This window comes from Kogia breviceps, chromosome 6, assembly GCF_026419965.1.
Source record: "Kogia breviceps isolate mKogBre1 chromosome 6, mKogBre1 haplotype 1, whole genome shotgun sequence".
NCBI lineage: Eukaryota > Metazoa > Chordata > Mammalia > Artiodactyla > Physeteridae > Kogia > Kogia breviceps.
Window position 1 is genome coordinate 111,956,474 of NC_081315.1, and position 26,340 is coordinate 111,982,813.

The 26,340-nt window shown below is 44.9% G+C and overlaps 1 protein-coding gene across 3 annotated transcripts in view; it reads right to left on the reverse strand.

The window, feature by feature from the left end:
- Window positions 1–26,340, reverse strand: part of C6H4orf50 (chromosome 6 C4orf50 homolog) — a 125,340-nt gene that overhangs the window by 79,530 nt on the left and 19,470 nt on the right. For all 3 annotated transcript variants that reach the window (XM_067036401.1, XM_059066132.2, XM_067036402.1), the window contains exons 6-9: window positions 22,666–25,203; window positions 8,111–8,284; window positions 3,153–3,209; window positions 362–544 (exon numbers count right to left, since the gene is read on the reverse strand). In XM_067036401.1, coding sequence (XP_066892502.1) covers window positions 362–544; window positions 3,153–3,209; window positions 8,111–8,284; window positions 22,666–25,203 — 2,952 coding nt within the window. The remainder of the gene's footprint in view (window positions 1–361; window positions 545–3,152; window positions 3,210–8,110; window positions 8,285–22,665; window positions 25,204–26,340) is intronic.

The window sequence follows — 26,340 nt, forward strand, 5'->3', positions numbered from 1 at the left end:
AACTCCCCTAACAGTAGGGGGCAAGTCCCTCGAATGTCCCATGTCAGTCATATCCACGTGCAATGAAGGATGGAGAGGCATGTGGCCCGTGGAATTTAGAGCAGACTCCTGGGCAAGGTCACACCTGAACTGTGCCCTGAAAGATGGATGGGAGGGCTACAGGACAGACAAAAAAAATCTGCCAGAGGAAGCAGGAAGTGCTAACGTCTTGAGGCACACGTGAAAGACCCATCTAGTGAAATAAACGCCATGGTGTTTGTTTGATGCTGAATTGACACCGGGCAGGTCAGGCAGGTGGAGGGTAGGCTGCTGAGCTCACAGCCCCAACAGGAAGAGGGCAGGGCTGTCTGTGGGAATCTACCTGTGGGACCTCCGGAGCCAGGAAGGTGGCTGCGTACTCAGCCAGCGCCGCGTCATTCACCATGTTGCTTGCTGTCTCGGAGAGCTGGTGTTTCTCCACCCCGTGTCTGTGCAGCTCCTGGAGCAGGTGTGTGATCAGGTGGTTCCTCTCCCGACACTTCTGGACCAGGGAAGCCAGCTTAGCCTGAAAGGGTGGGAGGGAAGACACAGTCAGGTGGGCCCATGCATGCAGGACTCCCAGGGGGTGCTGGATGACTGAGCTGGGGGGCAGGGCATCGGCTCCCTGCTCTGCATCCCGCAGCCCTGCTTTAGCTCAGCCTCCTCCCGGCAATCCCTCCCTCCATCCAGAAGCCAGAGCCAGCTTTGCAAACAATGGGCCGCCCTGCTGCCCGCCATCCCAGGGGCTTCTCACTGCTGTCTGGATGCCTTCTGGATGGGTAGGCAGCGTGGGCTTCAGCCAGCTGTGAGACAAGCTCCTCTCTATCCCTCGACTTGCTCATCTGTACCCTGGGCATCATCAGGGCACCAGGACCAAGGGAGATGGTGCTGGAAAAGCACGCACACGGGGCCAGCCCAGGCAGGCCCTGATGCACAAAAGGTCAGACCTGTCCCTGTGCCTCTCCAGCCCGATCACGACCACCCTCCTTCTCACTCCTCTTTTTCCGGACACACTGGTCCACTCCCCAAGCCCGGCGCCCCAGAACTTCCTCATCACTCCTTTGTAGCTCATGTCCCAAGCCCAGAAAAGCCTTGTGCAGATCCATTCAGAGGCCGACCTGGGCATCGTCTCCCCAGGCAGGCTTCCCTCATGCTCAGGACTTGGGTCTCTCTATGCCCGGGCTCCCGGCTTCCTTCTGTCCCAGCAGTTAACCTTTGTATCTGTGGGTCTGTCTCCCACATAGCCTGGGGGATCCTCAAGGTCAAGGCTGACACTCCCCTGGATCCCCGGCACCGTCCCTACGCCGTGGCTGGGCACAGCATGGCCCATGGGAGAGACGCGTTACATGAGGGATGCGAGTTCGTTTCCCTCCCACCATGAAATGACCTCCCACATTTGTGCACATCCGGAGGGGCTGATAGACTCTCGCCATCTCCTGCTCCATCGGAGGAGGTGATGACCCCTTCTTGCCAGAACTCCCTTCCAAGCCCATCCCAGAGGATCAGGGACCTTTGCACATCAGTTTCTAGGCAGTGATGTCCGGGTGCCCAGTACTGCAGGCAGGCAGCACAGGTGGGTGGTTTGGCCTGGACGCCGGGGTGCCCCAGGCCCCCTGAATCACTTCCCTAAAACATCGGGGCCTCTTCATTCAGCCAGCATGAGCTGAACACCTACTATGTGCAGCTCTCCCAAGAAAGAGGCCATTGTTGATGGTGACAATGACTCCACTGGGCTCTTGGAGAGACAGCGAGGCCAAGGGGAAGGTTGCAGCCTTTGGCATCAGACAGAACTGGGTTAAATCTTGGTTCTGCCACTGAGTAGCTCTGTGTGACCATGGGCAAGGCACTGCATCTCTCTGAGCCTCAGTTTCCCTATCCATAGAGTAGCGTTCATGTTCCTGACATGTTGAGAAACCGTGCTATTGAGAAAATATGTCTGGAGTACGTGGCACATGGTAAGCATTCAACAGAGAGTGGCCATCGTCATTAGAATCCTCACAAAACCTCCCACGCCAGGTTAGGAATCACAATACCCATCTGCAGATGAGAAAACTGAGCCTCCAGCGGCCACTGCCGCCCCTGAGGAGGGGCTGGATCTTGAACCCAGATCGCTATGGCTCCTCCCGTCCAGTCTGACCTCTTCTGTTCAGGCCTTGCCTCGTGTGAATGACGTGGTGCTGTTTCTCTTTCCACCTTGAGTTTGTAGAGCACTTTGTCGTGTACAAGGGGTTACGGTCCTCATTTAAGTAAATGGTACATAGCAAATGATGAAAATAACGAAGGAGCAAGAAAAGCTCCCATTTTCAAGAGCTTTACACTTTGCTCTCCACTTTTCCATGGACACCATCCATGGAGGGTCAGAAGAAGCTGTGAGAGCAGCCGAGCAGGAATTACTGTTATTTCGGAGTGAGTGGGATTTGGCAAGTCAGTGGGGTCCCGGGGCTCAACCATGTCCTTCTAACTCCCAGCCAGAGCCCCTCCTAGTCCACCCCGCCCAGAGAGTAGAAAGAAAAAGCAGCCCCTCCAGGTCCACTGCCCAAATCCAGGTGCCATATTTGAGATTAAATGTGTCACCTCAACCGAACTACACTTTCAATTAGCATGTTAAACCCTGTGAGCCAGTAATGCCATTTCTGGGAATCTGTCCTCAAGAAATGTCTAGGTATGTGGGGAAAAGTTTTCTAATAAAAAATGTGCATCGTGGTGTTTACGTGCAATAATGCAAAAGAGAGAGGGAGGGAGGGAGAGAGGGAAGGAGAATGGACAAAGGGATTTGAACACCCGTAAGGGCCTGGCAGCTTTATGAACTGCGGTGTCTCCTAGACTGCAGCATGCACAGCAGCTTCAAAGGCTGGTAAAGACAAGGACAGCCCCTATATGGGTTACACTCCCAAGTGGAAAAAGCCGGACACAGACATACATGTTTAGTGGGATCTCAGACACATGTAAAATATACTGGAAGAAAATACATGCAAATGCTAGATTCAAATAGGGACTTGGGGTGCCATTTGTCTCTTTCCTCTTCTTTCCAGTGTTTTTATACAATAGAAATGGACTACCTCCTAATGGGAAAAATACTAAGCTCTTTTTTCTTTTGAAAGGGGCATTTCATATTGATTTCACACACGTATTACCTTCAAAGGAGTCACAGCCAAATTTGCTTCATGGTGCTTTTTCTGAAGTGCATCAAGCTGAAAGAGAACCGAGAGTTTTGAAAATGTTGAGTAGTGGATTACACAGCTCGGTGCGTCCACAGGCGAGCCATGCTCAGAGAGGTTGGCTCTAATGCCCCCCTTTCCCCACAGGAGTTCTCGGTGGAAACAGGGACCTTTCCCATCAGCTCCTCGGCCAGACCAGAGGAGGAAGGATGTTCTGAGCACTGGAGAATGAGCTCTGCCAGACTGCAGTTGCCAGGGCCATTTCTGTTGCCTCTTACTTCAGGAAGGAAGCCTTCCCCATACCCCATGCAGAGGTGCCAGAGTTCTTTGGTGTGGTGTTAAACCTATAGGTTCCCTAGCCAGACACCCTAACCCCAGCCCAGCCACTCACTAGAACTGTGACCCTGTGCAACTCAAGTCTTTCTCTGCCTCAGCTTTCTCATCTGTAAAGTGGGGTTAGTATTAGTGCCCACCTAACGGTGAGGATTGGATAAGGACTCTGTGAATCGATTCCTGTAAATTGCTTAGACAAGGCCTGGCATCTGGTCAACATTCGATGACTATAAATCATTATTACTCTCTGCGGCAGGCACGTGTGTGAAGCCACCTTGGACCTTCCAGCTTTGCCCAGCACCCAGCTGAATACCACCAAGTGATTCCCCACTGTTGCTTTGCAGAGCAGAATTGCCCAGCCGAGTCCTGCCTAAATTTCTGTTCCACAAAATGAACATTTCTATGCATCTATTTTGGCACATGTTTCTGAATATATTTGAAGAGTAAAAGGCCAGCTGCAAGCGGACTGTCTTCTATTCAAAAGGCACACATTAATAAGCTACAATAAGACAGGTGTTCTGTGAATTCTTCTCACTCACTCTTTGATTCCCTCTGTAGTCAGTACGAGAAAGCCAGATAGGGCTTCCCTGGTGGCGCGGTGGTTGAGAATCTGCCTGCTAATGCGAGGGACACGGGTTCGAGCCCTGGGCTGGGAGGATCCCACATGCCGCGAGGCCCGTGAGCCACACTACTGAGCCTGCGCGTCTGGAGCCTGTGCTCCGCAACAAGAGAGGCCGCGATAGTGAGAGGCCCGCGCACCGCAATGAAGAGTGGCCCCCGCTTGCCACAACTAGAGAAAGCCCTTGAAACGAAGACTCAACACAGCAAAAATAAATAAATTAATTAATAAACTCCTACCCCCAACATCTTCTTAAAAAAAAAAAAAAAAGCTAGATAAATAAAAGTACTTCCTCCTCTCCCCTTGCCCTCTTCTGAGCTCTAATACTATTTTCAACCCTACATACCCACAATTAGAATTCATGTGTATATATACTCACACATGAAACTATACTATACAAAATGTTTTACAGCTTGCTTTTGTCATTTAGTATAAAATCGTGGTGTTAATTCCATGTTATTACACACAAATCCATCACGTTGTTTTAAAATCTTGCATATTATTTAATCATGAGGTTGAAACAAGATTTATTTAACCAATTCTTTGTTTATGAAAATGTGTATTGTTTCTGTTTTTTTGCTTTACAAACAAGGCTTTAATGAACATTTCTATATTCCCATTTCGGCACACGTTTCTGAATATATTTGAAGAGTAAAATGCCAGCTCCAAGCAGACTGTCCTCTACTTGAAAGGCACACGATAATATTTGCAGGCTTGGATGAAATCTTCTCTCTACTTCAGTTTAAGAAATAGCATGAATATGTATCTGTGAGCTGTGTACTGCGGCATTTGCAATTAAAAAACAGACGAGAAGAAAGTGAAAAGACAACAGAATGGGAGAAAATTTTGCACATCCTATAGCTAATAAGGGACTGTATCTAGAATATATAGCAAATTCTTACAACTCAACAACAAAAAAAGAAACGACCCAATTACAAAGTGGGCAAAGGATCTGAATAGACATTTCTCCAAAAAAGATATATGGGGCTTCCCTGGTGGCGCAGTGGTTGAGAATCCGCCTGCCGATGCAGGAGACACGGGTTCGTGCCCTGGTCCAGGAAGATCCCACATGCCGCGGAGCAACTAAGCCCGTGAGCCATGGCCACTAGGCCTGTGCGTCCGGAGCCTGTGCTCCGCAACGGGAGAGGCCACAACAGTGAGAGGCCCGCGTACCGAAGAAAAAAAAAAAAAAAAAAAAGATATATGAATCGCAAATAAACACTTGAAAAGATGCTCAACACTATTAGCCATTAAGGAAATGCAAGTCAAAACCACAGTGAGATAACCACTTCACACCCACCAGGATGGTTAGCAACAAAAAGACAGACAGTAGCAAATGCTGGTGAGAATGTGGAGAAGTTGGGACCTTCATCCATTGTTGGTGGGAATGTAAAATGGAGCTCTCAGAGACAGACCTGAAAATAACTTTGATTAAAACGTTTAATAGGGCTTCCCTGGTGGCGCAGTGGTTGAGAATCCGCCTGCCGATGCAGGGGATACGGGTTCGTGCCCCGGTCCGGGAAGATCCCACATGCCGCGGAGCGGCTGGGCCCGTGAGCCATGGCCGCTGAGCCTGCGCGTCCGGAGCCTGTGCTCCGCAACAGGAGAGGCCACAACAGTGAGAGGCCCGCATACCACAAAAAAAAAAAAAAAAAAAAAAAAAAAAAAGTTTAATAATTATATTACAAGAATTTCATCAGAGAACTGGAAGCTATAAAAAATTAGTCAAATGGAAATTCTAAGACTGAAAAATACAACACCTGAAATGAAGAACTAAAATAATGAGTTTAAGAGCAAATTCGTCTCACCTAAAGAGTGTTACGTAACTGGAAGATGGATTAGAAAGAAATATCCAAACTGAAGCAGAGAAAGACAAAAAGAATGAAAAGAATAAAAATAGACTTAAACATATATTGGATAGGGTAAAAAGGTCTAACGTGTGTAACTGGAGTTCTATTTTTCACAGATCAGTGACAGACAGGAGAAAAAAGCCATCATACCTCCTATGCTGGTTGAAGGCACAGTGACAAATATACCCTCATTAATTGCCTTGGCTTTGGAGGTAGGTGTCAATACTGTGGAAAGCACATTTGCAATATGTATTTAGAATGAACACTATTTCTTCTCCTTAAACCAGTAATCCCAGTTCTCTGAACTATTGTATATAAACAATGATATATAAATTAATGGAAATAACTATAGATCCAACAGTAGGGGAACAGAAACCACATCCACCCCACAGATTACTGCACAGTCCAAAAAATAAGGGACAAAAAGGCTATGAAGCAACATGGACCAAGGACATGAAACTCCATGTATAGTGTATTTGATTATACAAAGAATGCATAAGAAGGAGTCGGAAATCACTCCAAAATGTTGATAGTGTATTTTCACCCATCGCTTTGCCAAAAAAAAAATGTAAAGTGTGATATGATTCAGGGTAACAAGTTGTAGCCAAACAAATACACTCATTTATTTCTGGTGGGAGTATACATGATGCAACATTTTGGAGGGTTATTTGCCATTATCGATCAAAGTTAATTATGTACATAGCCTTTGACCCAGTAACTCTTTCACTAGGATGTAGCAGAAACATATCCCAAGACAGATGTATAAAATGTATAAAATGTTCATTTGTAAAGCAAAGTAACAGAAACAATTTAGATTTCCATAAACAAAGAATTGGTTAAGGAAGTTATGGCTTGGTCTCTTGAAAAATAATATGCAAGAGTTTAAAATAATGAAGTTCAGTTTGCATGTGTTGATATGGAAATATCACCAAAATTTTTCATTAAATGATAACAGCAAGATGCAGAATGTTTCTGTATGGTATGATTTCATATATGTACACACACGTACTGAATGTGGGTAGATAGGGTTGAGAAAAATGAAAGTTAGAAGGAGTTGGGGTTGAGGTGGAGAAAGGACTATATTTTTGTGTATTTTTTAAAGGTTGAGATAATTTTAGATTTACATACAGTTTAAAAAAATAATACAGAGAGATCCCTTGTATACTTTGCCTGGTTTCCTCTAATGGGAACGTTGTGCAAAGCTATAGTATATTACAACCAGGTATTGATGTGGATACAGTCCACCACTGTTTTTTTAAAGATCTATTTTATTGAAGTATAGTTGATTTACAGTGTTGTGTTAATTTCTGCTATACAGCAAAGTGATGCAGATATATATGTGTGTGTGTATGTGTGTGTGTGTGTGTGTATATATATTCTTTTTCGTATTCTTTTCCATTACGGTTTATCACAGGATATTGAATATAGAGTAGGACCTTGTTGTTTATCCATCCTATATATAATGGTTTGCATCTGCTAATCCCAATCCACCATTCTTATTCGGATCTCTCCTGTGTACATTTGTGTGTGTGTGTGTGTGTGTGTGTGTGTACCAAGTTCTGTACAATTTTATCACCTATGTAGGCTTGTGTTTCCACCACCACAGACAAGATACTGAACCATTCCAACTCCACAAGGACCTCTCTTGTTGCTCTTTTATATTCATACCCACTTCCCTCCTTACAGAGAAAGGACTTTTATTTATGTAACATTTAAAAGATTGAAAAAAAGGAGGGTATGTCAAATCCATGGAGGAAATATGCCTTCTGAAAAGAATGAAGTTATATTTGGTTATCTACTTGGAGAAAAAGGTAATCAAATGCCTTCCTCATATTCTATCCCCAAATAAATTGTAGATGGATTTATTTTAAAAAAAAACTGTTTGACTTTTTAAAAAGCCATACACATGTATTATTAATTTTTAGATCTAACAAAGGTTACCTGGATGGAGGGATTACAGGCTGTTTTTTCTTCACTATACTGCTCTGCACTTTCAAAATCTAATAAATACTTACAAACTGCGGGAAAGGGCCAGTGAGACTTTACCTACTTCTTTCTTCTACTCTCAAAACTTTCCCAAGTGAGGGAACATTGGTTTTCAGGCGGGAAAGGGAAGCATGGGCCCAGCCTACCTTGTCCTTGAGCTCACACTGGAGACGGGCAGCCTCATCCCGAGAAGCCTGCAGCTCCTGGTGTGCAGACCCTTGGTCTCGGAGCTGGCACTGCAGGGTCAGCACTTGGTGATGAAGTTGTCTGATGCACAGCCTGAGGTCCTCCTTGGAAGCCTCAGCTTCAGGGTCCTGGAGCTGTGGAATCACAGATTTGACTGTAATTCTTAGGTAATCTTCCAAGTAATTTGCCTTAGCCAACAGACAGTACCCTTTTTCCTTCCTAATTTGTTCTCCTGCTTACATGTTTCTCATAGTCAATAAATTCCACAAAATAAAGTAAACAGAGATCACTCCAAAAACTATTAGCCAGCATAAACATCATTATTATCCATATAGTATCTTATATTTTCAGTCTTTCTGCTATGCCCTCACCCAGGTGCCCTTACCCTTGAGTGGGAGAATTGGAGAGGGTCTAGGGAATCACAGAATAGCATTCTAGAGTGTTATTTTCAAAAAAAAATTTTTTTTCACACATGAAAAATGTGTGAAATGGCATGGTATTCCAGAGTCTGTTTTAATAGACATCAGTCACCATTATACTGAAACACAGTATGATGAATGAAATTTAGTGTTCAAATCCAGTTATGAGATGCTTATTACACTAAAGCTTCATATATTTCTATGAAACAGAATATACTGCATTTTCCCTAAACACTTTTCTTAAATCAGTACAAAATAGCCTCTCACCCTTCTTGGGTCAAACGCGAGTGGGCTTCATATGAACATCAAATAGGGAATTTCTGGGAGGGCAGAAAGTGAGAAAGAAGAGGCTGATTTATACCATGGGAAGTGTGGTCAAATGGCAGTGAGGCTACTGTCCCCAGTGGTTCTGGACTCTAAATTTTTATTTTTTAATAACATATACATACATATACATAAGCATGCATATATATATGCATATACACACACACACACACACACACACACACACACACACACACACATATATATATATAAACACACACATACACATCCCCACATATTTTTTTCTATATACATTTATATGCCATATATATCTTTTGTATCCTGTTTTTCTCCTTTAATACTATGTCATGGTCATTTTTCATATCATTAAATAATGTCAAAAACCCTGTTGTTAGTATCTATGCAGTATTCTGTGGCATGTTGAACGCTCAGATTATTCTAATATACTGATGCTATAACTGGGGCTGTGATAGAAAGCCTTATCTGACACACCTCTAGTTCTTCCCCTGACATCATCAGAGGGGAATTTCTATGTCAAGGCCCTGAGTATCATTAAGCTCTTGATTCATGCTACTAAGGTGGCCTTGGGAAGGAGCAGCCCTGCTAATAGTAAAAGTTCCAATTGCAATGTGTCCAGGGTCCCAGAAACTCAGAGATGTCTCAAATGCCTTTGCTCCCAGCCCTGTAAGTCTAGCTTTCATTGAAAGCAGCCACTCTGGGAATTGAAAGCCCACAGAGATGATCTCTTCCACGTGTTCCTGACCTGGGTGTGAGCTGGCAGGAGGGGGAGGAGAGAGAAGATGGAGGGGAGACAGAGAGAGAAGCGTCAAGGTGACTCGGTGGCCGATCAGGCCTCTCCCTTGTAAGCAAGGAATACGATAGCAGAATGTGGGTTGTTTTTTTTTTTTTTAGTTAATAGAAATTCACAGATTGTGGGCCTGAAATTCACAGGCTGAGCTCTGTCAAAAACAGATGGGTGCTCCAAATGGTTCCGTAAGATCCAGCTCCAAGATTTGCAGAACAACTTGGCCTTTCTGGGAAGTTTGGTGCCTTTGCTGCCTCTCTGTTCTGCGGTGATTTGGGCTTCAGCCCCAGGGTCCTAAGAGAGCATCCACAGGACATTATTCTAAAGAGAATAAAAGTGTGGCCTGGAGGCCAGCCTTGCCTGCCACGTGGGACCGCCCCACTCAGTGACCCTTGTGAACGGCCCATGACTCACTTGCTCCCTAAGAGACCTCAGAGGCACGTGCTCTAGCCACAGGCTGCACTTGGGCTGGGAGCCCTGGGGAACACAGCCTTGGGGGAGCTCTGTCTGGCGGGGGAGGTTGAGGCAGAAATAAGCCACTAGCACAGGGTGGTGAGGGGAAGCCAGGAGGCCGCGGGAGCCTAAGGGAAGCACTAAATCAAAGGCACCCACCGCCACCCAGCGGTGTGTGCTGAATGCATAACAACCACTCTCCAGGGAGGGAGGGGCACACGGATGTGTAGCATTTGCTGATTTCCGTGGTTTAAATACCATCATGGCCAACTGCAAGCTACCAAAATGGCGCCACTGAAAGCGAAGTTGGGGAGAGATGTGCATGAGTTGCCTCTGCACTGAATCCATCCTGGGGGATTGGGAGGAGATGCCCTAAAAGGAGACCTCGATGGTGAGCAGAAGTTCTCAGGAGAAAGCTGGGGTGTTGGAGGGGCAGGTTGAGGAACTAGGAGTGCAGAGACTAGGGAATGTATCTAGTGACAGCTGAAGCTTCCCAGGGGCCAGTTTATAACTCACCAAAAAGAATTTGGACTTCATACCAAGTGTGACAGGAAGACCCAGAGGGTTTAAGGTTTTTATTTTAAGCCAATAAAAACATGATCAGGTTTATAACTTGGGATGAGGGAAACAGGAAGCTTTCTTTGCCCTCTGCCTCCTGTCCATCAACAAATCCCATTGATTCTAACTCTAGTTTTTATCTGGAATCCTCTACTTTTTAAAAAAAAATCCGAATTCCTCTATTCTAGCATCAACTCTTGGCAAAAATCCTCTTGACTGTTCTCCCTGTGTCCTCCCTGTGTCTTTACAGCATCAAAGATCGCCTCTTTTTACGAAAGAAATTTAATCATGTTGTACTGCTGAAAACCCTCCAATAGTTTCCCACTGCATTTGGAAGTGATCATAACCAGAGCCTACAAGGTCTTCCATGATCTTTCTCATGACAACTTTTCCATCCTCATCTCATACCATGCCCCTTCCATCCCCACCGCGATCCAGCCACACTGGCCACTTTCTGCTTTTCAGCAAGCTAGGCTCATTCCTGCCTCAGGGGCTGGCCACTTGCTTCTCCCTCTGCCTGGAATGTTCTTCATTCAGTGCTCCTTTCAAACCTTGAGACTCTCAGCTTGAAATTCACCTCCTCAGAGTTTTAGCTCCCACCAGGTCTTACTAGCTGGGATTTGACAAGATATGAGGGAACTACATAAAAACAATTCTTTGCAGGCATTAAATCGTAGCCAATGCAGGGCTACAATCCATGAGAAAAAGGATGCACAACAAGGTGAGCTCTACATTGTCCCTGGAACATTTTCCAAACCATGGTTCAGGGAAATAGATCCCACGCTGAACATGGTGGTTCTGCTAAGTGGAATCAGAGACTGGGGTTCAGGGATGCTATGACAGCTGGGGTTTGTGGGACAAAGCAACAGAGAGAGGTGAGCCGCAGAGAAGAAATCCAGACACTGTCCTAGAAATACCCTTGGGTCCTTGGCTGAATCATATGTGGTACAACATAGTGTAAGACTCTGAGGCCTAGCAGAGAACAGCAGCTGGGAGATCAATTGCTAAAGAGATTTTGGAGGTCACACACTGCCACAAAGATAGCAAGTTCTGGCTTAGCCAAAGTGGAGAGTCTTTGGTGAATGCTCTGGGAACTCAGCTGATACCACTGAAAGGCCATGCATGCCCTAGAAGCAAGGACCACACTTGCAGAGTAAAATCAAGCCCTGGTATTGAGGGGAAAACTGAAGTAGACCTGCACGGGAATAGTGGTCTGCTAATCATTCAGCTACCTACCAGAACAAAACTTACTCAACATGCTTTAGAGGAAGCTAATAAGCAGGAATCTCTACATGTTCCACAAAATGTCCAACATTTAAAAAAAAAATTACTAGTCACATGAAGAAGCAGAAAAGTGGGCCTTAACCAAGAAATAAAATAGCCAATAGAAACAGACTCAGAGATAATCTAGATATTGGGGTTAGCAGACAAGACCTTCAAAATAACTATGATTATATTTTTTAACAACATAGGAAAAGACAGACAAAAATGAATGAAAATGTGGAGTATTCCAACAGAGAATCAGGATCTCTTTAAAAAGGATAAAATGGATATGCTACTGCAAAATACAGTAAATGAAATTAAGAACTAATGGATGGGAGAGACGGCTTAAAGATGGCAGAAGAGTAAGACGCGGAGATCTCCTTCCTCCTCACAGAGACATCAGAAATACATCTACACGTGGAACTTCTCCTATAGAACACCCACCGAACGCTGGCAGAAGACCTCAGACCTCCCAGAAGGCAAGAAACTCCCCCACGTACCTGGGTAGGGCAAAGGAAAAAAGAATAAACAGAGACAAAGAATAGGGACGGGACCTACACCAGTGGGAGGGAGCCGTGAAGGAGGAAAGGTTTCCAAACACTAGGAGCCCCTTCGCGGGCGGAGACTGCGGGTGGCGGTGGGGGAAGCTCCGGAGCCGCGGAGGAGAGCGCAGCCACAGGGTGCGGAGGGCAAAGCGGAGAGATTCCCGCAGAGGATCGGTGCCGACCAGCACTCACCAGCCCGAGAGGCTTGTCTGCTCCACCGCCGGAGCGGGCGGGGGCCGGGAGCTGAGGCTCGGGCTTCAGTCGGATCCCAGGGAAAGGTCTGGAGTTGGCAGAGTGAAAACAGCCTGAAGGGGTTAGTGCGCCACGGCTGGCCGGGAGGGAGTCCAGTTGAAGTCTGGAGCTGCCGAAGAGGCAACAGACCTTTTCTTCCCTCTTTGCTTCCTGGGCGCGAGGAGAGGGGATTAAGAGCACCGCGTAAAGGAGCTCCAGAAACGGGCGCGAGCCGCGGCTGTCAGCACGGACAGTAGAGACGGGTGTGGGACGCTAAGGTTGCTGCTGCCGCCACCAAGAGGCCTGTGTGTGAGCACAGGTCACTCTCCACACCGGCCCTCCCGGGAGCCCGTGCAGCCCGCCACTGCCGGGGTCCCGGGATCCAGGGAAAACTTACCCGGGAGAACGCGCGGCGTGCCTCGGGCCGGTGCAGCGTCACGTCGGCCTCTGCCGCCGCAGACTCGCCCCGCACCCGTGCCACTCCCTCCCCCAGGCCTGAGTGAGCCGGAGCCCCCAAGTCAGCTGCTCCTTTAACCCCATCCTGTCTGAGCGAAGGGCAGATGCCCTCGGGTGACCTACACGCAGAGGCGGGGCCAAGTCCAAAGCTGAACCCCAGGAGCTGTGCGAACAAAGAGGAGAGGGGGAGGTGTCTCCCAGCAGCCTCAGAAGCGGTGGATTAAAGCTCCACAATCAACTTGAAGTGCCCTGCATCTGTGGAAAACCTGAATAGACAATGAATCATCCCAAGTTGAGGAGGTGGACTTTGGGAGAAAAGTATACTATTATTTTCCCCTTTTTTTCTTTTTGTGAGTATGTGCTGCTGTGTGAGATTTTGTCTGTATAGCTTTGCTTTCACCATTTGTCCTAGGGTTAGACTGACCCGTTTTTCTGGTTTTTTTTAATAGAAATTTTTCTTCTTAATAATTATTTTTTATTTTAATAACTATACTTTATCCTACTTTATTTTGTCTTCTCCCTTTCTTTCTTCCTCTCTTCCTTCCTTTCTTTGCTCCTTCCCTCCTTTCTTCCTTCCTTCCTCCCTTCTTTCCTCCCTTCCTTCCTCCCTTCCTCTCTTCCTTCCTCCCTTTCTTCCTCTCCTCCTTCCTTCCTTCCTTTCTTGCTTTCTTCCTTCATTCCTTCCTTTCTTGCTTTCTTCCTTCATTTCTTCCTTCCTTCATTTCTTCCTTCCTTTCTTCCTTCCTTCCTCCCTTCCCTTCTTCCTTCCTCCCTTCCTTTCTTCCTTCCTTCCTTCCTTCCCTCCCTCCCTCCTTCCTTCCTTCTTTCCTTCCTTCCTTTTCTTTCCTTTCTATTTTTTCTCCCTTTTATTTTGAGCCGTGTGGATTAAAGGCTCTTGGCGCCCCAGCCAGGCACCAGGCCTGTGTCTCTGAAGTGGGAGAACCAACCTCAGGACACTGGTCCACAAGAGACCTCCCAGCTACATGCAATATCAAACGGCGAAAATCTCCCAGAGATCTCCATCTCAACACCAAGACCCAGCTTCACTCAAGGATCAGCAACGAACAGTGCTGGACACCCTATCCCCAACAAAGAGCAAGACAGGTCTACAGCCCCAACCATTAGCAGAGAGGCTGCCTAAAATCATAATAAGGCTACCAACATCCCTAAACACACCACCAGACATGGACCTGCCCACCAGAAAGACAAGATCCAGCCTCATCCACCAGAACAGAGGCACTAGTCCCCCCAACCAGGAAACCTACTCAACCCACTGAACCAACCTCAGCCACTGGGGACAGCCACCAAAAACAACGGGAACTACGAACCTGCAGCCTGCAAAAAGGAGACCCCAAACACAGTAAGATAAGCGAAATGAGAAGACAGAAAAATACACAGCAGATGAAGGAGCAAGATAAAAACACACCAGACCTAACAAATGAAGAGGAAATAGGCAGTCTACCTGGAAAAGAATTCAGAATAATGATAGTAAAGATGATTCAAAATCTTGGAAATAGAATAGACAAATTGCAAGAAACAGTTAACAAGGACCTAGAAGAAATAAAAGAGGAAGCAAGCAACGATGAGCAACACAATAAATGAAATGAAAAATACTCTAGATGGGATCAATAGCAGAATAACTGAGGCAGAAGGACGGATAAGTGACCTGGAAGATAAAATAGTGGAAATAACTACTGCAGAGCAGAAGAAAGAAAAAAGAATGAAAAGAACTGAGGACAGTCTCAGAGACCTCTGGGACAACATTAAACGCACCACCATTCGAATTATAGGGGTCCCAAAAGAAGAAGAGAAAAAGAAAGGGACTGAGAAAATATTTGAAGAGATTATAGTTGAAAACTTCCCTAACATAGGAAAGGAAATAGTCAATCAAGTCCAGGAAGCACAGAGAGTCCCATACAGGATAAACCCAAGGATAAACATGCCAAGACACATAATAATCAAACTGTCAAAAATTAAATACAAAGAAAACATTAAAAGCAGCAAGGGAAAAACAACAAATAACACACAAGGGAATCCCCATCAGGTTAACATCTGATCTTTCAGCAGAAACTCTATAAGCCAGAAGGGAGTGGCAGGACATATTTAAAGTGATGAAGGAAAAAAACCTACAACCAAGATTACTCTACCCAGCAAGGATCTCATTCAGATTTGATGGAGAAATTAAAACCTTTACAGACAAGCAAAAGCTGAGAGAGTTCAGCACCACCAAACCAGCTCTACAACAAATGCTAAAGGAACTTCTCTAGGCAGGAAACACAAGAGAAGGAAAAGACCTACAAAAACAACCCAAAACAGTTAAGCAAATGGTAATAGGAACATACATATCGATAATTACCTTAAATGTAAATGGATTAAATGCTCCCACCAAAAGACACAGACTGGCTGAATGGATACAAAAACAAGACCCATATATATGCTGTCTACAAGAGACCCACTTCAGACCTAGGGACACATACAGACTGAAAGTAAGGGGATGGAAAAAGATATTCCATGCAAATGGAAATCAGAAGAAAGTTGGAGTAGCAATTCTCATATCAGACAAAATAGGCTTTAAAATAAAAACTATTACAAGAGACAAAGAAGAACACTACATAATGATCAAGAGATCGATCCATGAAGAAGATATAACAATTGTAAATACTTATGCACCCAACATAGGAGCACCTCAATACATAAGGCAAATACTAACATCCATAAAAGGGGAAATTGACAGTAACACAATCATAGTAGGGGACTTTAACACCCCACTTTCACCAATGGACAGATCATCCAAAATGAAAATAAATAAGGAAACACAAGCTTTAAATGATACATTACACAAGATGGACTTAATTGATATTTATAGGACATTCCATCCAAAAACAACAGAATACACATTTTTCTCAAGTGCTCATGGAACATTCTCCAGGATAGATCATATATTGGGTCACAAATCTAGCCTTGGCAAATTTAAGAAAATTGAAATCGTATCAAGTATCTTTTCTGACCACAACGCTATGAGACTAGATATCAATTACAGGAAAAGATCTGTAAAAAATATAAACACATGGAGGCTAAACAATACACTACTTAATAACAAAGTGATCACTGAAGAAATCGAAGAGGAAATCAAAAAATACTTAGAAACAAATGACAATGGAGACACGACGACCCAAAACCTATGGGATACAGCAAAAGCAATTCTAAGAGGGAAGTTTATAGCAATACAATCATACCTTAAGAAACAGGAAACATCTCGAATAAACAACCTAACTTTGCACTTAAAGCAATTAGAGAAAGAAGAACAAAAAAACCCCAAATTTAGCAGAAGGAAAGAAATCATAAAGATCAGATCAGAAATAAATGAAAAAGAAATGAAGGAAACAATAGAACTAAAAGCTGGTTCTTTGAGAAGATAAATAAAATTGATAAACCATTAGCCAGACTCATCAAGAATAAAAGGGAGAAGACTCAAATCAATAGAATTAGAAATGAAAAAGGAGATGTAACAACTGACACTGCAGAAATACAAAAGATTATTAGACATTACTACAAGCAACTGTATGCCAATAAAATGGACAACCTGGAAGAAATGGACAAATTCTTAGAAATGCACAACCTGCCGAGACTTAACCAGGAAGAAATAGAAAATATGAACAGACCAATCACAAGCACTGAAATTGAAACTGTGATTAAAAATCTGCCAACAAACAAAAGCCCAGGACCAGATGGCTTCACAGGCGAATTCTATCAAACATTTAGAGAAGAGCTAACACCTATCCTTCTCAAACTCTTCCAAAAGATAGCAGAGGGAGGAACACTCCCAAACTCATTCTATGAGGCCACCATCACCCTGATACCAAAACCAGACAAAGACGTCACAAAGAAAGAAAACTACAGGCCAATATCACTGATGAACACAGATGCAAAAATCCTCAACAAAATATTAGCAAACAGAATCCAACAGCACATTAAAAGGATCATACACCATGATCAAGTGGGGTTTATTCCAGGAATGCAAGGATTCTTCAATATACACAAATCAATCAACGTGATACACCATATCAACAAACTGAAGGAGAAAAAACCATATGATCATCTCAATAGATGCAGAGAAAGCTTTTGACAAAATTCAACACTCATTTATGATAAAAACCCTGCAGAAAGTAGGCATACAGGGTACTTTCCTCAACATAATAAAGGCCATATATGACAAACCCACAGCCAGCATCATTCTCAATGGTGAAAAACTGAAACCATTTCCACTAAGATAAGGAACAAGACAAGGTTGCCCACTCTCACCACTCTTATTCAACATAGTTTTGGAAGTTCTAGCCACAGCAATCAGAGAAGAAAAAGAAATAAAGGGAATCCAAATAGGAAGAAGAAGTAAAGCTGTCACTGTTTGCAGATGACATGATACTATACATAGAGAATCCAAAGGATGCTACCAGAAAACTACTAGAGCTAATCAATGAATTTGGTAAATTTGCAGGATACAAAATTAATGCACAGAAATCTCTGGCATTCTTATACACTAATGATGAAAAATCTGAGAGTGAAATTAAGAAAACACTCCCATTTACCACTGCAACAAAAAGAATAAAATATCTAGGAATAAACCTACCTAAGGAGACAAAAGACTTGTATGCAGAAAACTATAAGACACTGATGAAAGAAATTAAAGATGATACAAATAGGTGGAGAAATATACCATGTTCTTGGATTGGAAGAATCAACATTGTGAAAATGACTCTACTCCCCAAAGCAATCTACAGATTCAATGCTATCCCTATCAAATTACCACTGGCATTTTTTACAGAACTAGAACAAAAAAGTTCACAATTTGTATGGAAACACAGAAGACCCCGAATAGCCAAAACAATCTTGAGAACGAAAAATGGAGCTGGAGGAATCAGGCTCCCTGACTTCAGACTATACTACAAGGCTACAGTAATCAAGACAGTATGCTACTGGCACAAAAACAGAAATATAGATCAATGGAACAGGATAGAAAGCCCAGAGATAAACCCACACACATATGGTCACCTTATCTTTGATAAAGGAGGGAAGGATGTACAGTGGAGAAAAGACAGCCTCTTCAATAAGTGGTGCTGGGAAAACTGGACAGCTACATGTAAAAGTATGAAATTAGAACAATCCCTAACACCACACACAAAAATAAACTCAAAATGGGTTAAAGACCTAAATGTAAGGCCAGACACTATCAAACTCTTAGAGGAAAACATAGGCAGAACACTCTATGACATAAAGCACAGCAAGATCCTTTTTGACCCATCTCCTAGAGAAATGGAAATAAAAACAAAAATAAACAAATGGGACCTAATGAAACTTAAAAGCTTTTGCACAGCAAAGGAGACCATAAACAAGACCAAAAGACAACCTTCAGAATGGGAGAAAATATTTGCAAATGAAGCAACTGACAAAGGATTAATCTCCAAAATTTATAAGCAACTCATGCAGCTCAATAACAAAAAAACAAACAACCCAATCCAAAAATGGGCAGAAGAACTAAATAGACATTTCTCCAAAGAAGATATACAGATTGCTAACAAACACATGAAAGAATGCTCAACATCATTAATCATTAGAGAAATGCAAATCAAAACTACAATGAGATATCATCTCACACCGGTCAGATTGGCCATCATCAAAAACTCTAGAAACAATAAATGCTGGAGAGGGTGTGGAGAAAAGGGAACCCTCTTGCACTGCTGGTGGGAATGTAAATTGATACAGCCAGTATGGAGAACAGTATGGAGGTTCCTTAAAAAACTACAAATAGAACTACCATACGACCCAGCAATCCCACTACTGGGCATATACCCTGAGAAAACCATAATTCAAAAAGAGTCATTTACCAAAATGTTCATTGCAGCTCTATTTACGATAGCCAGGACATGGAAGCAACCTAAGTGTCCATCAACAGATGAATGGATAAAGAAGATGTGGCACATATATACAATGGAATATTACTCAGCCATAAAAAGAAATGAAACTGAGTTATTTGTAATGAGGTGGATAGACCTGGAGTCTGTCATACAGAGTGAAGTAAGTCAGAAGGAGAAAAACAAATACCGTATGCTAACACATATATATGGACTCTAAGAAAAAAAAAATGTCATGAAGAGATTAGTGGTAGGACAGGAATAAAACACAGACTTACTAGAGCATGGACTTGAGGATATGGGGAGGGGGAAGGGTAAGCTGTGATGAAGTGAGAGAGTGGCAGGGACATATATACACTACAAAATGTAAATTAGATAGCTAGTGGGAAGCTGCTGCATAGCACAGAGAGTTCACCTCTGTGCTTTGTGACCACCTAGAGGGGTGGCATACGGAGGGTGGGAGAGAGGGTGATGCAAGAGAGAAGAGATATGGGAACATATGTATATGTATAACTGATTCACTTTGTTGTAAAGGAAAAACTAACACACGATTGTAAAACAGTTAAAAAAAAAAAACTAATGGATGGGTTTATTAGAAGACAGGACACAGCAGAACTGAACAGCAGAACTTTTAGTGAACTAAAAGACAGGTCAATAGAAAATTCAAACTGATACACAAAGAGAAAACAATAGAACAGTTCCAAAAGATGTGGAATAAAGTGAAAAAAACAGTAGGTTTTTAGGAGAGGAGAGAAAAAAAGAAAAGAACAAAATATTTGAAGAACTAATGGCCAAGGATTTTCCAAATCTGATTAAATATATGACTCCACAGTTTCAAGAGGCTCAGAAAAACCAAGCAGGATAAACATAAATAACACTTCATGTAAGCACATCATAGTCTAACTGCCAAAACCCAAAGATGAAAAGAAAATCTTTAACATAGTCTGAGGTAAAATGACACATATCTTTCAAGGGAAAAAAAGACAAATTATTCCATTCCTGAACAGAAACTGTGGGAGCCAGAAGACAATGAAATGAGATCTTTAATGTGTCAAAAGAGGGAAACATATCTTCCTATCTAAAATTCTGAATCCAGAGGGAAAAAAATCTTTTACAAGTGGAGTTGAGGGGCTTCCCTGGTGGCACAGTGGTTGAGAGTCCACCTGCCAATGCAGGGGATACGGGTTCGTGCCCCGGTCCGGGAAGATCCCATATGCCACGGAGCGGCTGGGCCTGTGAGCCATGGCCACTGAGCCTGCATGTCTGGAACCTGTGTTCCGCAATGGGGGAGGCCACAACAGTGAGAGGCCCGTGTACCGCAAAAACAAAAAAAATAGTGGAGTTGAAAAACTGTTTTCATAAAAAGAAATTTGAGGGAATTCATCACCAGCGAGAAATAACAAAGTTCTTCAGGTGGACGTAAAACAGATCCACAGAAGTAGAAGACAGAATGAACAGCACAAGAATGTACAAAGATATGAATAAACATAAAAGATTATTGAGTGTTTAAAACAACAACAGTAATAGCACTTTGTAAGGTATATATACATAGAAGTAACATAGTTGACAAAAATAAACAATGAAAAGGATGAAAAGGAATAAATGGAGTAAACTATTAAAAGATTTTTGAATTATTTGAGACATGGTAAAAAGAACAGAACAGACGAACAGAAGAAATAGCAAGAAGGTAAACATAAAGCCAATTACACAATTATATATATGAAATGTAAATGGACCAAACACGCCAACTAAAAAGCAGAGGATGTCAAACTGAACTAAGTTTAAAAAAAAACAAAAACAGCCATATGTTGTTTCTAAGAAACATACTTTAAAGACACTGATAGCTCGAAAGCAAAAAGATGGATGGTGTAAAAAAGTTATATACCATGAAAATAATAATGAAAAGAAACTGATGTGGTACTATAATAGCAGACAAAGTCAACTTTAGGGCAAGAAATGTGAGAGATAATGAGAGACATTTCATCATGATAAGAGTCAATTCACCAGGAATACATCATAATCCTAAATCTATGTGTATCTAATAAATAATTTCAAAACATATGAATTAAAACTAACATAACAAAAAGAAGAAATAAACAAATGCACACTCAGAGTTGGAGATCTCAAAAGCCATCTCAGTAGATGACAAAACGAATAGATCATACATCAGTAATGATATTGAAGATTTGATTAGCATCATTAATTGGCTTGGGCTAATTAATACCCAACAACTGCAGAATATTCATTCTTTGCAAGGGCACATAGAATATTTACCAAAATAGACCATAACATGGTCAATGAAAAAAACCAACAAATTTCAAGATTAAAATAATATAGTGTATGTTTTCTGACAACAATGAAATAAAACTAGACATCAATAGCAAAAATATAACTAAAAAATTCTGCAGATGCTTGGAAATGCAACAACACACTTCTAAATAACACATGGGTCAAGGAAGAAATTACAATAGAAATTAGAAGCTAAACTTTGAACTGAACAGACATAAAAAGTACAACTTATCAAAATGTGTGGGTTGTACTTGAAACAGTGCTTAGAGAGAAATGCATAGATATAAATGCATAAATCACAAAAGAAGAACAGTTGAAAGTCAATGATCCAAACTTTCAGTACAAGAAGCCAGAAAAAGAACAGCCAACTAAACCAAAAGAAAGTAGAAGAAAGGAAACAATGAAGATATTAGAAGAAACCAATGAAATAAAATACAGACATACAATAAAGAACATCAATAAAACCAAAAAATGATCCTGTGAAATGACTGATAAAATTGGAGAGAGAGAGAGACAGAGACAGAGAGGCAGAGAGATCGGATATGAATATATACAAAGGATTCAACACTAAATATCCTACAGACACATTCAAGACCACTGGAAAAATAAATTTCATCCTAGCAGTCCTGAATGTCGAGTATTGTCTACAGATGAGGAAAACAACTCAGAGAAGTCACGGATGTAGTCAGCACAGAGCTGGGTTTGAACCCTGTTTGACTGAGTTCTAAAGCCCACTGCTCTCTCCTTTCAAGACCCAGTATTCAGTGTGATAGAGGTGCTGGCTAAAGCTATGGTGGTAATCAGACTGCAATATAGAAATGTATCAACTCAACACATTGCACATCTTAAACTTATACAGTGATAGATATCAATTATATCTCAATATAAATACATAAATACCAAAAAAAAGACTCAATGTGCAGAATTATAACTTGAGGTGCTTGAAAAACCCCTTGGTCTGAAAGTAAAAGCTCTAATATTAAAGTGTAAACACCCACTCCATGTCCCACCAGATACCAATTTGAACGGCCTGAGCAGAGGGGCAGACTCACATTATCTTGTCCAGGGTAAGAATAAAGACTCTGGAGCCTGACTGCCCAGGTAGAGTCTGGGCTCAACCCCTCCTAGCTGTGTGACTCTGGGCAAGTCACTTAACTTCTCTGTGCCTACGTTTCCTCATCTGGGAAATGGGGGTGGTGACTGTTCCTCCCTCCTAGGGCTGCTGGAGGACATGGTAGTAAAGGGTGTGGTTAGTGCTCTAAGTCAGCAAGATGATTAAACAGACATGCAGAGTCAACCTACCCGGGGGCCACTGCGTGGGGACTTCAGAGCTCGCCCTTGGTCTGCAGAACACCGTGGTCTTTTGTCGTCTTTCTCCAAATGCGCTTCTTTCACTCCTGCCCCATCGGTGTTTCCTTGCAGGGCGCTGGATCCTGTGGCATTTCCCCAGACCAGTGATGTAGCAGGAGAATCAGCACCGCACCTGGAATTCTCCAGGCCTAAACAAGGTCCCGTCCACCCTCCAGCCAGACCCATTTCCTGCTCCGAGGGTGGCCCAGGGCCTCTTGCAGTCAGTTGCTCTGAAAGCTGAGTCACCTGCACCCCCCTTTCTACAGCATTCACCTGGTCCACTGCCATCGTGTTTTTTCCCTGGAGATACTCCTCTGCTCTCACCAAAGTTCCCTCATCTGTGCTGCTCCCCGACACGACCTCCCCCTCCAGGACTCGGATCCTTTGTAGAAGGTGTTTGTTCTCCCCCCTGAAGGCCTGGATCATGTCTTCTATTCCCAGCACTATATCCTTTATCAGCTCTTTATAACTGACCCCAAGCTCTGAAATCAGTGTACTGAGCTCCCAGTTTTCCAGGGTGATGCACTCCATCACGCCTTTGGATTTTCGGATGCTTGCAGACATGGCTTTCCGGAGTTGCCCAAGGTGCCCTTTCAATCTCTCGTTTTCCTCTTCGAGCTCAGAAATTTTGCAGTAACTTTTCCTGTTACAGTCTTCAAGGTCAGAAATGACCTGCACATACTGGTCCAGCTCTCTCTTTACGTGAGAGATGTCTCCTAACAGCACGCTGTTATCCTGTTTGAGCGCGGATATTTTTTTCACATTTCTCTCCCTCTCTTTTTCCAGGACACGCAGTTTTCTGTGGCATCGCTCCTGATCTCCCTGAAGCTTGGCGTTGTCGCGTAAAACTTTTCTTCTCTCCTTCTTCAATCCAGAAATGAGCTGACGAAACCTCGTCCTCGCTCTCTCGAGGGCTCTCGGCTGCTGAGAGAGCTGGTTCTGACCCCACTCAGAGGGCCCCTCTGGAGGGCCCGGGTCCAGGTTGACCAAATCCAGCACCGGCCCTGGAAGAACTTCGCCAGTTCCTAGGGCCTCAGTCTCTCCCGGCTTAACGTCTTCAACAGGCTCCTTGGCGTTTGCTTCCTTGGCATAACAAATATCCAAATCCTGGTTTGCCAAAGCCTGCTGAGGATACGCGTCCTCCTGGCAGCTGTGCCATCTCCGAGCAAAGCTCCAGTTCTGTCCTGCCAACGAGGAAGCTTTCCGGCCATGCCCCCCACTCCCAGGCTTCAGGATGGAGAGTTGCTGGAAACAAGCCTCCATCTCCTTTTCAAATTCCTCTATTTTTAATGCAGATCCCTCATGGCCTTTGCTTGGAGCCCGGGGGTGACTGGTAGGTCGGGCCCCCTCGGGCCATAAAGCCAATCCAGGAGATGGTGGCAAACCTCCCTCTTGCAGTAGGAAAAGCATTTCCTTGGCCTCACAGTGATCAGAGCCAGGCTCCTCCCGGACATCCCTGTGGCCCGGGCTGGCCCCTTGGAGATGCGACAGTTCCTCCTCCTCCTCCTCTTCCTGTCCTTTGTCCTCAGGGCTTTCCTCGGGGAGAAGCAGAGCATTTCCAGACCACACGTAGTCTTCCTCCTTGCCCGGAACTCTCCTGATGGCTCTGGCCTGCTCTGCAAGGGCCTGAGCACCTGCCAGAGGCGGCCCATTGGTGCCACGGGCCCTGGAGAAGGTGGCTGTGGCGGCCTCTTCCTCCTCTGATGATGAAAGCCCTCCTCCCCCTTCTCCTCCTTCTTGGAGGCTCCAGACGTGCCCTTCCCCCCGTCCCCTCCTGCTCAGGGATTCAGGACCCTCCGTTGGCACTGAGGCCTCCCCCTGAAGAAGGGGCAGTAGAAGCTCCCGCCTGGGCCCAGGGCAGCAGGCTGCAGCCGGGGGTTCAGAAGCCCCGTTCTCGTTCCGTACACCCTCTGGGGCGCTGACACCGGCCTCCAGGCTCAGGTTCTCACGGCTTTCCTGACTTGACTGAGTCCTGTCACCGAGGTCATCCTCCTTCCTGCGCCCAGCCCTCCTCACCTCCCGCATCTCCGGTCTCCACCCTGGGGCTCCTCCCCGCTCCTCGCGAGAGCCTTTTAGATCCTTGGGCCCTCTCCTGGGAGATGGGTGATTTGAAATGCACGCGGACTGCCAGCACAGGGAGGCATTGTGGCTCCTTGCCTGGTGATGATCCCGGCTGGGCTGTCCTGCAGCCAACGGAGCAGGCGGGGGCCTGGTCTCCAGCACCTGCTGGGCTTGCAGTTCTTCTGGGGAATCTTCCAGGAGCAGCCGGGGCAGTGGCAGGACAGCTGAGCCCCCGGCCTGCCCCCAGGGAGGGCGCGTGGATGTCTGCACTGGGAGGAAGGACACTTGGGCCAGGGTGGCTGCTAGCTTCTGCTCTGAAATCCAGGCCAGCTCCACCGGGAGGAGTGAGCCGTCCACGTCCTGCCCCGAGGGAAAGCCACAGATGAGAAGGAGAGTCTGTTCACCCAAGCTGGGCTCAGCCAGAGTAAACTAGGGGAGAGAAGAGAAGAGAAGGAGTGAAGCGGCCCCTTCCCCCGTAGAGCCTCATCCCCACCTCTCTGAGCTCATCTCTTCACCCAGCCATACAGGTCTTCCTAACACCCCGGGTCTGTTAGCACTCCGGGGCCTCTGCCCCCCGCCACGGCTCACCCTCTGGCTTCCTTAACATCTCAGCTCAAACATTACTTCCTCAAAAAGGCCTCGCTGACCCCTTCCACCACTGTCTGTCCATTCACCCCCTTTCCCTCCCTCTGCGGCGCCCTCCCCTCGCTCACATCATGTAGGATATGTGTGTGTGTATTGTTTAACTCCTCCCATAGCCCTGCACTGTCCGATACGGTGGCCGCACAGGCCACACGGGGCACTTCAAGTTTAAAGCAATTCAGTGAAAGTTAACAGTCAGTTCTGCAGTCACACCAGCCATGTTTCAGGTGCTCGGGAGCCACACGTGGTTCACGGCTACTACACCGGACCGCACAGGTGCAGAAGATTGCCAGCACTGTGGAAGGCTCTAGTGGACGGCACGGTGCAGACTATCTGACTAGGATAGTCCCGGGCACACGGGAGGCGTTTCATGGATATTTTTGAATATCTTTTTATATTTACTTATTCAATGAACTTAACCAGAGAGGAGGACAGGCCCGACTCAGAGAACAAACCCAGGCTGGGCTGAGGCCCGGGAGATGAAACTTGGCTCCATCCAGGCTCAGTAGGAGCCCTCGGCTCACACGCGACCACGACCCCACTCGCACCTCACAGCGCTCCCAGCCTCACCGCCTTTACCTGGCGGGTCTTCCCACCTGGCTGCCCTTTCACTGTCCATCCCTGGTTTCCTGTCTGTCTAACTACTTCGCCAGCTTCTCTGTGAAGCTCTCCCCACCCCAGGTACTGCTCTGCTCTTTGCCCACTTTGGGTGTGACACAGCATACCACGCAGTGGCTCAGAGCAGGAGGTGAATGAATGAAAGTAGGTGAGCAAGGAAGGCCCCCCGCTTTAGAACCACAGAACCACATCAGGGCTGGCTGGAACCAGGCTCCTGACCCGTAGGACAGAGTGTGGTGCAGAGTGTGGGCTATGGAGACATGAGGACCCCAGTCCCCTAGAGGGCTGTGAGGCCTTGGGAAATCA